Source organism: Chenopodium quinoa, unplaced genomic scaffold (genome assembly GCF_001683475.1).
Source record: "Chenopodium quinoa cultivar QQ74 unplaced genomic scaffold, ASM168347v1, whole genome shotgun sequence".
Classification (NCBI taxonomy): domain Eukaryota; kingdom Viridiplantae; phylum Streptophyta; class Magnoliopsida; order Caryophyllales; family Amaranthaceae; genus Chenopodium; species Chenopodium quinoa.
The window spans coordinates 1,497,830-1,513,348 of NW_018743066.1; the positions used below are offsets into that span (position 1 = coordinate 1,497,830).

The following is a 15,519-nucleotide window of genomic DNA, read 5'->3' on the forward strand; positions in this document are numbered from 1 at the left end:
TTAAATTCCAAAATTCAAAATAACATATGATTATAAAAAAATAAACAAAGAAAGAGCATAAGTTATAATGTAAAGAACATAGTTCATACCCAAAGAATACACAAATCAAACTCAAATAACATATGATTATAAAAAAATAAAAAAAAAGAAGAATTTGTCATGTGCATCACATACTTTGTATCATTGAAACCCAAAAAAATATGTTTAATCAACAGATGTTAAAAAATATAAGAATAAAAGAACATAATATCAAACATATATATAGGTATGTTCTTTGTCAAACATAAGTATGCACTACGTGAAAAAACAAATTTGGAACTGGTTCAAACCCGGCCTAAGGCACCGGTTTGAACCGGTGCCAATTTGGGGGGTGCCAAAAACCCAATTTTTAGCACCGGTATGTTCTTTGTCAAACATAAGTATGCACTTCTGTTTTTTTTTTTGGGAATTAAAGTCAATTGGCACCGGTTAACCGGTGCCAATTTATGTATTTTTTTTAAAAAAAATTTTAGTTTGCTGTATCCACATACACACATAATATTTTATCCACTTAAATGAAAATGAATATTGATCAAAATTGATCATTAAATAAGAAATATAATCAGAAACATATAACAAGCTTGAATAATACGAAATATATTGATGATTAAATTGTTATTTTACAATACAAAAAAATAAAATAAATTACAACATCAAAATCCAGAAAAAAAAATTATAACATTAAAGAAAAAAAAATTACACATCAAAGAATAAAAAAACTACAACATTGAAATCAAAATTCCAAAAGCAACACCTTGATTCTTCACCTGCATCAATTAAAAAACCGACATTAATAAACTCACTGTAAACTAAAATTACGAAAATTAAGATTCAAACCCAGAAAAAAATTGAAATTCAAACCCAGAAAAAAATTAAGATTCAAACCTAGAAAAAAAATTAAGATTCAAACCCAGAAAAAAAAATTGAAATCGCAAAAAAATTAAATCGAAAAAAAATTAAATAAAAAAATGCCCAGAAATAAAAAAACCCAGAAATGGAAATAAATTGAAATCGAAAAAACCCAGATAAAAAATAAAAATTAAAAAACCTAGAAATCGAAAAACAAAAAAACAAAATCGAAAACAAAATATATCAAAATCGAATAAACAAAAACAAAAATCGAAAAAAAATTCAAAATCAAACATAAGAAAAAAAATTACAGAAATTGAAAAATAAAATATCAAAATCGAAAACAAAACATATTAAAATCGAATAAACAAAAATCGAAAAAAAAAAATCAAAATTGAAAACGGAAAAAATAACCCAGAAATCGAAAAACAAAAAATTAAAATCGAAAACAAAATGTATTACAATCAAAATCGAAAACAAAATGTAGTAAAATCAAAATCGAAAAAAATAAATCAAAATCAAACCGGTTCGTGGTGTTGCATGTGCTCGTGGTGGTCACCGTGGTGGTGTTTGTGGTAATGTTCGTGGTGGTCTTCGTGGTGGGCTAAAAAAAGAAGGAAAAGGAAAAGGGGACGTGATATCGATCTTACTCTTTTATGTCGGTGACCACACAATGCTATTATGGGGTTTACTTTTTCAAAGTTATAAAGGTTACCTATTCAGTATTATAAAGGTTACCCGTGTTACTCAGTTACTGTCATATGGGTTAGTGTCTTGCTTTAGGAGTTACATATTTTGTTCTGTTGCAAGTAGTTATTCGTTGAGGCTAGATGCACAAAAACGTGTTGTACATTTTTTTTTTGATGATTAAAGAAGTGGAAAATGTTTGGAGGGTAGTCCCTAAAAAATTGCATATAATTGAAGGGTTGGGGATTTAGAGTACTATAGTGAATTGTTGATAAAGGAACCGTATACTCGTGCTAATACATGACATATATTATACTATTGTACCAAAGTGAAATGTTATTAGTAGTTCCTTGAAATAAAAAACAAAAGGAAATAGTGAATGGGTAGTTATTGATTTTTTTTAAATGATAAAATAATAATAATAATAATAATAATAAAATAATAATAATAATAATAAAATAATAAAATAATAAAATAATAATAATAATAAAATAATAATAATAATAATAATAATAATAATAATAATAATAATAATAATAAAGTAGTGGGATGGGTAGTTATTTTGTTCTTAAAAAAAAAAAACTATATGCATGAAAGTTGAGCATTTAGGTTTTGGAGCACTTTCATCAAAATGACTCTGTAATTTTAATATAGATGTATTAATATAACCTTAAGTGCTAAGTATATTGAATTTCTGTTGAAAAATACTTCCTTTCTTTTATTATAGCTAAAACATTTGAATTTCACCAATTTTTATATGTGATCAAATGTATACAAAACACATTGTTGATTTTTGTAATATTTACACGAGATTTTTTTTTTGGAGTACACCTCTACTTTGGTACTTATTCGAATTTGATTGAGTTAATCATTTCGTATAAGTTAAAATTAGATTAATGAATTCAAATATGTAGTAAATAAAATTTAAGTATATAGATTGCACCCTTGTTATCATTATTTATGGTGATTTAAACTTGTAAGAAAAAAATAGTTATATGAGATTTTTTTTTATTAAGCTCGATTCATTGTATATCTTCAAATTACTCCGTCATTTTTCCATAAAGATTCCTTGTTAATTAATCAAAGATTTAAAATTTACAATCAATTTAAGATATTGGATACAGAGTATATTATAATGTGAATTGACAAGCATGTAAAGAAGCATATTTCATCTATAATAACGGAAAAAGTATTAATAATGTTAAACTTTAATCCGTAAAATAAACTAATACATCAATTAACACGTAATTGCATTTCGTGTATGAAATGTATTTAATGCTTATAATTAATCCAGAATGCTTTAATTTAAGAAAAACAAAACAGAAAACTCTTGGCACTTGGTAGTACTAGTGCTAATTATAATCACCTACCAGTCTATTATAATTCTATATAAATAAACCTCTTTCTTTACAAATTAAAAAAGCAGGGGACTTTAAAAAAACTTGTCAAAGTCTTAAAAACTTCACAATTTCATATTTTCTCTCTTTTCTCCTACACTTACACACTTTCTCTCACCACCTTTTGAACTCAGTAAGATTTCTTCTTTTTGATTAATTTTGCAGTTATCATTACAATTTTGTTCAAATTTTGAATCTTTTATCTATTTTGTGTTCATTTTTTTTGCTGATTAGTTTTTTTTTTTTATATGAAGTTCTGTTAATTTCTGTACCTGGGTTTTTTATTTTACAATTTTGTTCAAAATTTGAATCTTTTATCTATTTAGCGTACATCTTTTTTGTTGATTAAATTTTTATATGAAGTTCTGTTAATTTCTGTACCTGGGTTTTTTTATTTTTCAATTTTGTGTTAATTAAGGAGAATTTAAGGTCATTTTCTGAGTGCATGCATTGTATAATCAGTTATATTTCATTGATAATACCACAAAAATATTAAGCTGTATTTACTGATATTTTGCCGTTATAAAGGAGCCACCTTTATGGTGTGCATCATAAAATAAGGAGAAATTAAAGAGAGAATTTTCTGGCATTGTATAATTTGCGTGTTCCATTATTTAATTTTCCAAAGAAAAGAAACAATATTTAATCTGTTATTCCAGGAGTTTGTTTCAGACTTTCAGTACTGTTGTGGATGCCATTAGGCTTGTAGGGAATTATTTAGACTGGTAGGTGATTAAATATAAATGAGATTTTAACTTCTGTTTTAAAATAGTTTGGCAGTTAAAATTACAAATTTTGATCATTATTTTTTGTTAATTTGTTTTATTTTTTGAGTTATAATGTGTTACTAGCACCTTTACCTTGAAAGGAACTTTTGTAAATTTGTTAAGAGGTATTTTATAATTGTAGAAATTGGTATGGTGTAACTATTAGCTTTATTTGGAAAAGATGATGTTTTGAGCATCAAAGATTTATGCTATATGAATACATGAATTATTGGTATGATAGTGTAACACCCATTTGGTTTAGGGTTAAAATTGTTGACGAGATAGAGTTAGACAGTGTGCATAAGATTTGATTAGGTTTGTTCTAGCTAGTAGTGTACAAGTGCTTGTTTGTTTGACATAAACGTGTATAGGAATCACGGAAGTATCCGAATCCCTTGCTTTTGTATGGAACATTATTGAGCGGATTATAAAGCCTATGTAGAATGCAGAACAAGATTTCTTTATGTATGCTACTCTTTTTCTCATAAAAAGGTGATAGAAGTTCTTAGTAAGTAAGAAAATTAAAGTTGTTTGGTTGGCAAAACGCACTAACTAGGCAGGAAGGTATGCTTCTTACAATAAGGACATGATCACTCTTTTTTCTGAAATCAAGGGTCATTATTTCCTGTCTATTGCAGTTCGTTTTCGTAGCGTTCATTATCTGATGTAAACTGAAAATTCTTTGATAGGTAAAGATGGTTAAAGTTAAGGTGCTTGTGATTCCGCTGTTTCTTTCATTATTTCTGATGCCCCTGGTCCTTGCAACATCCAATGATGGATTACTTAGAGTTGGATTAAAAAAGAAGAAAATTGATCAGAATACTCGTGTTGCTTCTCGGCTTGGGTTGAAAGATAGGGAGAACCTGAGATCCTCCCTAGGGAAATATGTTGTTGGTGAACTTAGAGATGTAGAGGAGGGTGATATTGTTTCCCTGAAGAATTATATGGATGCTCAATACTTTGGGGAGATTGGTGTTGGTACTCCCCCTCAGAAATTCACTGTTATTTTTGATACTGGTAGCTCTAACTTGTGGGTGCCTTCGGCAAAGTGCTACTTCTCGGTCAGTTACTTATAATCACTATTATGAATAATATTTGTCAGCTTATCAATTTTCTTTAAGTCTTATATTTATGAGTTTTTGTGTGCAGATTGCTTGCTTCTTCCATGCCAAGTACAATTCTGGCTCTTCTAGTACTTACCAGAAGGATGGTATGTCATCTTTCCTTATAAATTTTCTAGTACTTACCAGAAGGATGGTATGTCATCTAGGATTTATCACTACAATCTTTACAACTTTATACCTCTACAAAAGATAATGACTGTCTTTGTGCTATTTGCCTGTATTCTGGTATGTTTTTGTTGTACTCGTGTGCGAGTGTGTGCTTGAATTGTAGCAAGGAAATATATATTTCTGATTCCGTTGGGATTCTATTTTCTGTCTTTGGTACCATTGCTGGAGTTTTGACAGGAGTATTACAAATGATAATGAACAGACTAGCAGAAAAAAGGAGAATTACACACTACTCTGTACACTGTATGAGAAGTCCAGTGCTGTATCATAATATAATACCGTTATAAACTTATACGAGTAATTGTCTAATTGTAAATTATGATCGGATCGTTAATATGTAATTGATTATTTTCTGTTAACATGATCATGTATCCTTTTGTATTTTTCTTAACATCATACTGTTCATTGTTGAGATTTCTCATGGCTCTTAATTTTTGACTATATCCAATGCAGGAGAATCTGCTGCCATTCGATATGGTTCTGGATCTGTATCTGGTTTCTTCAGTGAAGATAACGTGGAGGTCGGTGACCTTGTTGTAAAGGACCAGGCAAGTAAAATCAACTTAACATCAGTTCTTAGTGGTAATTGGCTAGTTAGTCATCTTTTGATAACTTTGTGTTTATTTCTCAGAAATTCATTGAAACCACTAGAGAGCCTAGCATCACATTCGTGGTTGCCAAGTTTGACGGGATACTTGGACTAGGGTTCCAAGAAATAGCAGTTGGGAATGCTGTTCCAGTTTGGTAAGCTTTGCAGTTACCCATGAACATAATCATTATCTTTTTCTCGTATATATAATCTTCTTTATGCATCGAATAGGACCATAAACAATTGATTTTGAGATACCTGAATGAGTTAATGTCAAAAGTAAAAAGGAAATATATGTTATCATATCCTTTTATTGTCTTATACAGTACTTTATCTAATACCATATGATTAAGTACAATAACATATTAATTTGACTTAGACTCATCATAAGTAGGATGGTTTGGGGCAGTTGTCATTTCAATATTATGAAAAACTAATTTGACAATACTTGTGTTCAAGGTACAATATGGTTAAGCAAGGGCTTATCAAGGAGCCAGTATTTTCATTTTGGCTTAACCGTAAAGAAGAAGACAATGAAGGTGGTGAACTTATCTTTGGAGGGGTCGACCCAAAGCACTTTAAAGGCAAGCACACATATGCTCCCGTAACAAGGAAGGGTTATTGGCAGGTATTTGTTTGATTGTGAAAGGTTCATGTTAGACAAATTGGTATATTCATTCACGGATCTTACTTAAAGAATCTGTTTGTTGGCAGTTCGATATGGGTGATGTTCTTATCAATGGTAAAACTACAGGTATGCATCTTGTTACTATAAAATTTAGGAATGTGCCAATTATGGCAACTACGGAGTATAAGGGATGGGAAATCGGAGTGTTATTGGACTATATTCTTAACAATAAGATAAACACTTCAACATCTAAGGAAATTGTCAGTTGTTTTCAATTTCCTCTGTTTTGTTATTTATGATGCTGATGGACTCTCCTGTTATCTGTAGGGTACTGCTCAGGTGGATGCGCAGCTATTGCAGATTCTGGAACATCTTTGTTGGCTGGCCCTACGGTTAGTCTTCTTTGTCATCTGTATTGAATTATATAGTAGCTCTACAAGATGGGTGTCCTAGCCTCAAGCTTGTTGATGGTGTACACTGTTACTTGGACTCGATAATTTACTTAAATACCCATGTCACACTACGATATGGATTTGTAAACTTGATGCTTAAATTGGTCCAGAGTTCATGGAAATAGTTGTGAATAGCTGATTCTGATACTTGAACACCAATTTTAACACCAATACTTGAGTCGGAGTAGCATAGGTTGTACATTTGTATTAAATTTTGGCATGACTGGCTCCACTTTAGATATGACTCTATGAGTGTCATGTGGATAGGCGGAATTGTGGAGCTAGCACTGTATGTTAAAAGTTAAAACAATTTGCATTTGTTACCATCTGGTCAGACGATAAATTTACGTGTAACTTTTCACATTTGGCTTTGGATTTCCCTAGCATAAGTTCTCTGTAGTACTTCGTGTCCAGGATTAATATGTTAGATAAGATCTCAAGGACATAGCTTAAAGTTTTTGTATACATTACTCGTGCAAATGCAGATACTAATGGCTGTCACATTGTATGCAGACCGTTATTACCCAGATAAACGAGGCCATTGGAGCTTCAGGTGTTGCCAATCGGGCATGTAAGAATGTAGTTCAGCAGTACGGACAAACAATGATCAATCTGTTGTTTTCAGAGGTGAGTTAAGTTTCTTGTTACATATTCTTTGTTTGATGCTTCATGCTCTTGCTAAGAGTGTCAAACTTATTAACAACTTTTCTTAAGTGAAAGGAGGTAAGGAGTATGAACAATTCAATTTTTCTTGATCGTCACTATTGGCATGTAGTAATTAAAACAAGTGGAGCCTTCAGTGGAGATTTATCGATACAATGGTTGAAGAAAATGACAAAAAATCCTTAGTTAAACTTGTTGCAACTCCATGCATGCTCAATAGTCAATAGAGTTGCGGACTTGTGCTGGATTTAGGCGCTTACATTTACTTGGCATTTATATATAAATACTTTTAGTAGAGTAGAACTTTTTCGTAGTACTTACTGATTTTACTTCTGTTTTGTTTTGATAGGAGTCCCCTAAGAAGGTCTGCTCTCAAATTGGTGTCTGTGCTTATGATGGTAGACATGGTGTTAGGTAGGTGTTGGGACTGAACATTCAAATTTGTGATATTTATCAAATTATATACTGTATTTCTTTTGTCCTTGGTTTAAATGATTTTAACTGACTCTATATATCGAGATTTTAAATCTTTGCCTACCTAAAATGATCGTATAAATTTTTTGGATTATATATTTGAAAATGATTGTTCAAAAGATCTTAAAGAAATCATTGCAAACATCCATTTTAGCAACTTCAAAAGAGTCAATCATGGCTATAAATCGATGTAGGATCATTGAAAATTTTGTGATTATTGAAAGAGGTTAATTTACTTCTTGCAGCATGGGGATCGAGTCTGTGGTAGATGAGCAGAATTCTGACAGTTCACCTGATGGTAAGTGCACTGCTTGTGAGATGGCTGTTGTGTGGATGGAGAGTCAACTCAAGCAGAATGCGACCCAGGATCGTGTAATAAGTTATGCTGATCAGGTGGGTCATCTCAAGAATATTGTGAGATAACTCTCGATTAGAAATGATTGTTTTTTCTAACTTTGCTATTTGATAACACGCAGTTATGTGATCGAATTCCTAACCAATTGGGACAATCAGGTGTTGAATGTTCCCAAATTTCTAAGATGCCTCCGGTGGCCTTTACTATTTCAGGAAAGGAGTTCGTACTTAGACCTGAGGAGGTAAAGAATGCTTTATATGCATTGTAATTGCTATGTTGGGTAGCTATTTTTTGTTTATGGTCATACATACGAAATTGGAAATCAGTATTTCATCAATGCATGGTTCTGGTTGGGCTTCTTTTAGCTCTACGCTATTAACTTGTCGTGTTAATGCTTAATGGTTATAGCAAATAAACTGGCATAATGTCGCTTACACTAACACTTTCGTGTGTTTTTATGCTCAGTACATACTCAAGGTTGGTGAGGGTTCTGCTGCACAGTGTATCAGTGGATTTACCGCTTTGGATGTACCCCCTCCCCGTGGACCAATCTGGTACGTATTTTGTATTCATCGATATATTTTTTTTTTATAGAGCGAACACATCTTGGCATTCAACTCATGCGCTTGAAAATGATGCAGGATTCTGGGAGATATCTTCATGGGTCGGTATCATACTGTATTTGACTATGGAAATCTCCAAGTTGGATTTGCTGAAGCAGCATAAATTGCCTTGTATACCTACCTAATTTCGCGTGTTCAGTTACTGTTAAAGTGTTAAGCCATGGTTTCCCTTGTAAGCTTGAGACTGGAATTTTCGCTTCTTTAAGTTACTGGACTGTTCCGTAGAGTGGCAGATATGCTTTTGTAAATATCTGAATGCTAGTTTTTATTTACTTAAAAGCAATACAAATGGCTTATCAACATAGCTTTCGCTTTTGATCTATTGGCAGTTTTTTAAGGCAGAGTACTCCGTTACTCTGTATGATGATTTAGAACATTTTTTCTGTTTAGGCGTCTTTTGTTCCTGTCGATAATTTAGAGAGTTCAAAGGAAACTTCAAATCCGAAACATTGGATACTTTTAGAAGACCTCGACTTGAAAAGCTGGGTAAAGGACGTCCTCTTAGATGGAAATTACTTTAGAGTCTAATGACTGACCGATTGGTGTGACAGGAACAGAATTGGCTTGAGCCGGTGATGGAGCAAGGTGCGTAGGTTGTGGCCTGTGCCCGTGGGTTCATTATTTATAGTCAAGACTTGCATGGACTAAACCATGACTAGTCTGGTTCGTATGTATAAGGGTCCATGTATGGCTACAATTTTCCAATCCCAGGCATCCTAGCCTAGACAGAAAACTTGTAATTCGAGTCTAAGATAGTATACACTTAGTATGAATCTAATTTCAACACATAGATCGATACTTATAAAAAAAGTAGCGTACATAAGATACACAAAGTGATTGAAATAGTCGCGTTTTTGTACATCTACACTACTTCGCTCCTAGATTTGAAAGTTGAATTTCACTTTTAATATAGTTTGCATTAGTAACAAAGCAATAAAAGTTCAACTGGGTATTGCTTCTTAGTGGGAGCATCAAATTCACAACTCAGATACAAAGTCAGTTGAAAAAAACAGAAAAGAAAAGCAGAGTAAATAAATTGGTAGACTTTATATGCTAACGTTAGGCTTATGTTAAAGGTGAAACTTTCAACGTGTAATTTCACTATTTTGGTCTTAAATCTCAACGCAAAAAAAACACAACTTTGCTTCAGAATTACAATTCCAGTATTCTTTCTTTGCAACTTATTTGTTCACACAATTTTCACTACTTTAATTTGAAGAAATTTTTGCATCAAAAAGAAATATTTTTTGCTTCCAACCACCACTTTTGTGAGGGAGCTTCTTTATTGGAATACAAAATCTACTAATGCAACATTCCACTTACTATCTTTACTTCTTTAGAATGAGTAGAAACTCGCACAATTGCGATAAACAGAATTTAAGTCTATCTGTCCAATTCATTGATTTCGAACAAAGTACATACCCCGTACTATAGTATAAAATAAAAACACCCCTCATATGATTTATTTAAGGTATGGAGTTATTGGGGAAAAAAACATATTTCTTGACTCGAAAAGGTCATTACAAACTACACTCATAATAAAGTGTATCATTATTCAAAATCAAACAATAGAACTATAGCTAATTTAAATAATGTAAACCGCGTTAAAAATAGCCGATTTGCAATCATTTGTACGTAATTGTATTATTTATTATTGGCAGCTACTTGTACTATAGTGTACAGACATATAATAAAAATACATTCAAGTCTAAATTCGTTGCATGTTAATTAATCTTAGGAAACACTGATAGTTTTAAACTTTTAATCCTAATGATTAGAAGACTAATAATAATATAGTTTAAATCATCTAACACATAGACTTACACAAATCAGTCTATTTTATTCTAATATCCTAGGACCATTTTTTTTTTACCTCTAATTATTCCCTCAAATCAAGCCATCTAATAATAATACAATGTACCAATTATACAGGATATAATCTATGGTTTTCATTTTATTTTTGGACGTACAGCTAGAAGCTGAAATATTTTCAACATAGATTCAGGTCATCTGGCCGTTACTCTCATAGCACGTGCTCACGTGCCGCCATGTGAGAAATCCAATGAGGAGTATCATTCACTTGTATAAGCAACCGCGCCTTGGCTCCATGCACCTGCCTAACCCCACAAATTTGGCTCTCTTATATGTTAAGTCTAGACAAAGTCCTCGCTTGGTACGAGGCTAGGGTACCAACGAGGACTTTATAATAACGGAGTTACTTATCATATCACCAGAGTGATTCTTTTTATAAGCTTATGCGACGTGGCTTATGAGAGAGAGTTCAAATCAAATCACTTTTTAAATGTATTGCGACGACAAGGATTATTATTTTCATGTTATATACATACGACTTATATGTAAATTAAGTTTAAAAAAAATGTTACAACTCATCTATTATTCAAAATCAATTGTTCTACTCATAATTCAATCTCGATTTAGGTGCTAACAGAATAATCACAATTTTATTGTAAACTAATTTGAAATTTCAATCATGTTAGTTTCTTAATCAATAATTAAAGCCAATAACATTGATAAATCAAAAGTATATTCTCTTAGCTTGTGCTATCCAATGAGGTAACACCTTTGCATACTCAAGTCTTGGTTTGCATGTTAATACTTGCATTACTTTTACAATTGGTATATTTTATTTTCTATTTACTTGTATGAAAATATGTACGAATACTTGAAAATATTTTTTTTTTATTTCATTAAACATAATTTTTGAAAGGGCAAATATTTTTGTTTATAAAATTAATAAAAAAAATAATAAAATTTCCGCCGTCCTAAACCATGTTAAATATGCTATTCTTCCAAATCGTCTCCTATGTTTTATTCTTTGCTTTTGGCATGTGAAGATCCCTTCAAATTTAAAAGGAGCCGTCATATTTTGGATAGAGTATAGTAGAAAAGAACGCCACTCATTGGACAAAATAATTACTAATTAATATCATTTATTTAATATTCTCTTTTCAACCAAATTCTTAATATATAAATGATCACTTCAATTGGATCTCACAACAAACCTTAACCAACGCCACAAAAATCATAATTGCTCTCTGTTTCTTTTTTTTTTTATTTAAAAAAAAAAAAAAAACTGCTTTGAATTCCTCCTACAAAGCCTATTAGCTAGCTTGCAATGAAATGGAGTAGAGGCAAGGCCATTGGCCATGGCTCCTCGGCCGTTGTCTCCCTAGGAATGTGCCTCCCTAAAGGAGAATTACTCGCGGTCAAGTCTATTGAGAACTCGAGGTCAAATGCCCTTCGAAAGGAGAAAGAAATTTATTCAAGATTGAGATGTGATCGAATTATCGAGTACAAAGGGTATGATGTTACTATTGAGAATGGTAAGGTCTTGTACAATATTCTCCTAGAGTATGCTTCTTGTGGTACACTTGTTGATGCAATTCAGAAAAAAGGCGGTGGCCTAATCGATCCCTTAATAAGACGGTATACCAGCGAAGTTCTCCGTGGTCTAGAGTACCTACATTTTAAAGGTATGGTACACTGTGATATTAAGGGTGCTAATATTTTGGTAACAAATGATGGGGTGAAAATTGGGGACTTTGGGTGTTGCAAGCAGGTTGATGACATGGCTGGATTTAATTTGTCCGTTACGGAGATAAGTGGGACCCCAATGTACATGGCCCCTGAGGTGGCACGTGGCGAACATCAAAGCTACCCAGCCGACGTTTGGGCTTTGGGCTGCACTGTTTTTGAAATGGCTACTGGGCTTAGTCCATGGCCCAATATCAGCCAAGACCCATTTTCAGCCCTCTATCAAATCGGGTTTACGGGTCCTATGCCCGAAATACCGGACTTCTTATCGGATCAAGCCAAGGACTTTTTGTCTAAATGCTTGAAGAGAGACCCAAAAGAAAGGTGGTCAGTTGCTGAACTCCTTAAGCATCCTTTTGTAATAGATGTTGGGCCAGATCATGGGCCTATTTCAGACTCTCCAACCAGCATATTGGACCAAGGAATTTGGGAGATATCGAATACAGCCCAAGAAGAATCCAACAAGTCTCCAATTGAGAGAATAAAGGATTTGATGGAAAATTCAGCTTGGGATGAATTTCCTAATTGGGCCTGTGATGAAGATTGGATCACAGTGAGATGCAACAAAACTACAGAAAATGTTACTAGTGGTCTGGGCCTTACATTGGCCCAAAATGTTAAGCCCAATAGGACAAGTAGAAATCTCATTTTTATAGTTGGGTTATTATGCTCATCCATTGAGCAGAACCTTCCATTTGTTAGTTTTGATGTGTTAAAATGTTGTAGAGATACAATTTGTAGCATGTATAGTTATTTTATAAAATGTTATTTTACTTGTAATTGTATAATCTTATGTCATCTATATTATGAAGAAAATTTTTCGAGTAATTTCAATATTTTTTAGAATTAAGTCCTTAGTAAACAAATAATAGCGCGTAACATACATTATACTATTGCATTTGGTAAATCGAATTGTGATTATTAAAACCATGTAGGTAACTAATGTCATCATCATATCATTGCCACCCAGCCTATCGATCAACCTTTAATGGCAATGAATCTTGTAAGGAATCTAATGCAAATTAAACAAGCAAGTTGATCAATGTATCTTAGTCGAAAATATTAATCGATCAACCTCTACGTACGATTGTTTTTAGAATGGAATATTCTTATATTCTAAATGAGGTGTAAACTCATGTAAAGCATAAATCTTAGCTCTAGGAACAAATTGATGAATAAATTGAGTACCAAAATACTGTATGTCGTACTCCCTAACTAGTTAGCTACCTTAGGTAAAGACCATACATTTTACTTTAATTTTGTTACTTCTTTTAAGTATCTTGGCAACTAACTTTCTTTAGCAACTAAGGGTCATATTACATGAATTGATCAATAACGCCAAAATAATATAAAGTTGAATGATAATGCACAAATATCAACCAAATTTAACCAAAGTTTGTGTCTCCTTTCAAACAACATCCACAAGTGGAAGTTATCCAACTCAGTTAAAGACCATGTAACAGCATTAGCATTTGGCATATAAATGTACGTCATACTTTTTATGTTAGTACTTTCGTATTTAAAATTATTCTCTTTTGATTTTTATCATCGTTAGTTTTTAATATACAGTGTAATTCTTCTAGCTTATAATTATTCGTTTTCTATGTACGTAGTGAGTGTATTACTCATATTAAAAATTATTTTCTCATGGATATATATATATATATACTTTTTCTTTTAGGTACATTATTAATATATTCCAATTAATAGGATAGATGTAATAGGGTTTATACTAATTATGTAGCACATGAGTACGTCAAAGTTAACAACCATTAAAACTCCACTAATTAATTACGAGCAATTAGCAAAGATGAAAGTTTACCACACATTATACTTTTATGATAGTAGGAAAAATACCAAGGGTTCTTTATTTTGCCTCTTTACCATATAGAGTCATTATGCTTTGTAGTTGTGAACCATTGGTTTGTTTTTCTTTACCTTTATTACTTCAGCTTTTCTAGTCATAGTCACGGTTTCACTCAAGCAGCAACTTGCAAAGCCACTGGTTTATTGGTGGTTCACCTATATATGCCTAAACAAAGTAGTTTCTGTTATTAATTTTAGGGCATAACGTAATTGAGTAAGCGTTCAACTATTGTGGATGTTCGCTAGATAGTTAAGTTAATAAAGTGTTCAATATAATAATGTTTATTCTTGTATAATTTTGATACTTTTGTATGATAAATTACATCATTATTATAGGGGTCTTGTTGTACACTTAAAATAACTACTCACGTAAAATGTGCATGTGAAACATTGTGTTAGTTTTTGTTAGATTAAGGATCTGTTCTAATGGACTAAATTGAGCTGAGCTGAACTGAACTGCACTGAATTGAATATTTTATGAGAGAAGAAAATTAAAAACTGAACTGAAAATAATTTGAAGATAACATGCACTAAATGAAAATCCGTCATCCTAGCTATCTAATTATGGCATTTGTTTCAGCCTTTCAGGTATATGTTTATAGTTACAATAATTATTGAAGAAATGGTTAATACTTGTATATATATATATATATATATATATATATATATATATATATATATATATATATATATATATATATATATATATATATATATATATATATATATATGGGTCACATTAGTACTAGAGAATATAATGATATACGAAAGTATAACAAATCGAACATATTTGAAAGACTCATTTGTCTCAAGTAATACAATTGAGTGGATGTAGGAACATTAATACAACGACCAAATTAGTTAAAAGGGGCAAAGAATATGAAGTCTCTAACTAATTAAGTACGTAGAACGGTAGAAGTACTCCATTTGTTATGACTAGGTGAGTTGTGGTTTTAATTACTCAACTGCTCCCTCTAAAACGAATTAATAGTCACATGTAATACGGAGTGTTTACTTTTGTTTAGAAAAGGCGAAAAAATAATTTAAATTTTTTTCTAATATGCTTAGCTTTTTATAATACGCCACTAAATAAATTTAATGAAAATGATTTGATACATATGAATCAATTTAGCTAATGTTTTAATAATGAAAATTATGTACCAACTAATTAAAATACAAAAGGAATTTTGATCACAAAGCTGTATTTTTGAAATTGTACACGAAAAGTTATCCTTCATTGCTTCTTTTATTAGTCTATAAGTTTTGTCTACTCATCATGAAGT

At 31.7% G+C, this 15,519-nt stretch overlaps 2 protein-coding genes and 1 long non-coding RNA gene across 4 annotated transcripts; 2 read left to right on the plus strand and 1 right to left on the minus strand.

Annotated features, from left to right (window-relative positions):
* Positions 1–606: 606 nt before the first annotated feature.
* Positions 607–1,942, minus strand: LOC110731110. The gene is made up of 2 exons (XR_002513264.1): positions 1,413–1,942; positions 607–806 (listed from the first exon to the last, which is right to left on the minus strand). It is a non-coding gene; the product is annotated as an uncharacterized LOC110731110 (long non-coding RNA).
* Positions 1,943–2,965: 1,023 nt separating this feature from the next.
* LOC110731311 (aspartic proteinase A2-like) lies at positions 2,966–9,137 on the plus strand. 2 transcript variants are annotated; one of them, XM_021911162.1, is made up of 14 exons: positions 2,966–3,105; positions 4,429–4,800; positions 4,889–4,949; positions 5,485–5,579; positions 5,663–5,775; positions 6,080–6,248; positions 6,335–6,374; positions 6,576–6,640; positions 7,214–7,327; positions 7,713–7,777; positions 8,083–8,230; positions 8,314–8,433; positions 8,658–8,746; positions 8,834–9,137. In XM_021911162.1, exons 2-14 carry the CDS (start codon positions 4,435–4,437, stop codon positions 8,916–8,918), a joined length of 1,530 nt encoding a protein of 509 aa, XP_021766854.1. In that variant the 5' UTR covers positions 2,966–3,105; positions 4,429–4,434; the 3' UTR covers positions 8,919–9,137. The 2 variants fall into 2 exon arrangements, with proteins under 2 accessions (XP_021766854.1, XP_021766855.1); XM_021911163.1 differs by lacking the exon at positions 2,966–3,105 and adding an exon at positions 3,574–3,697.
* Positions 9,138–11,727: 2,590 nt separating this feature from the next.
* Positions 11,728–13,214, plus strand: LOC110731152 (mitogen-activated protein kinase kinase kinase 18-like). The gene has a single exon (XM_021910984.1). It carries the CDS (start codon positions 11,952–11,954, stop codon positions 13,212–13,214), a length of 1,263 nt encoding a protein of 420 aa, XP_021766676.1. The 5' UTR covers positions 11,728–11,951.
* The last annotated feature ends 2,305 nt before the right edge of the window (positions 13,215–15,519 follow it).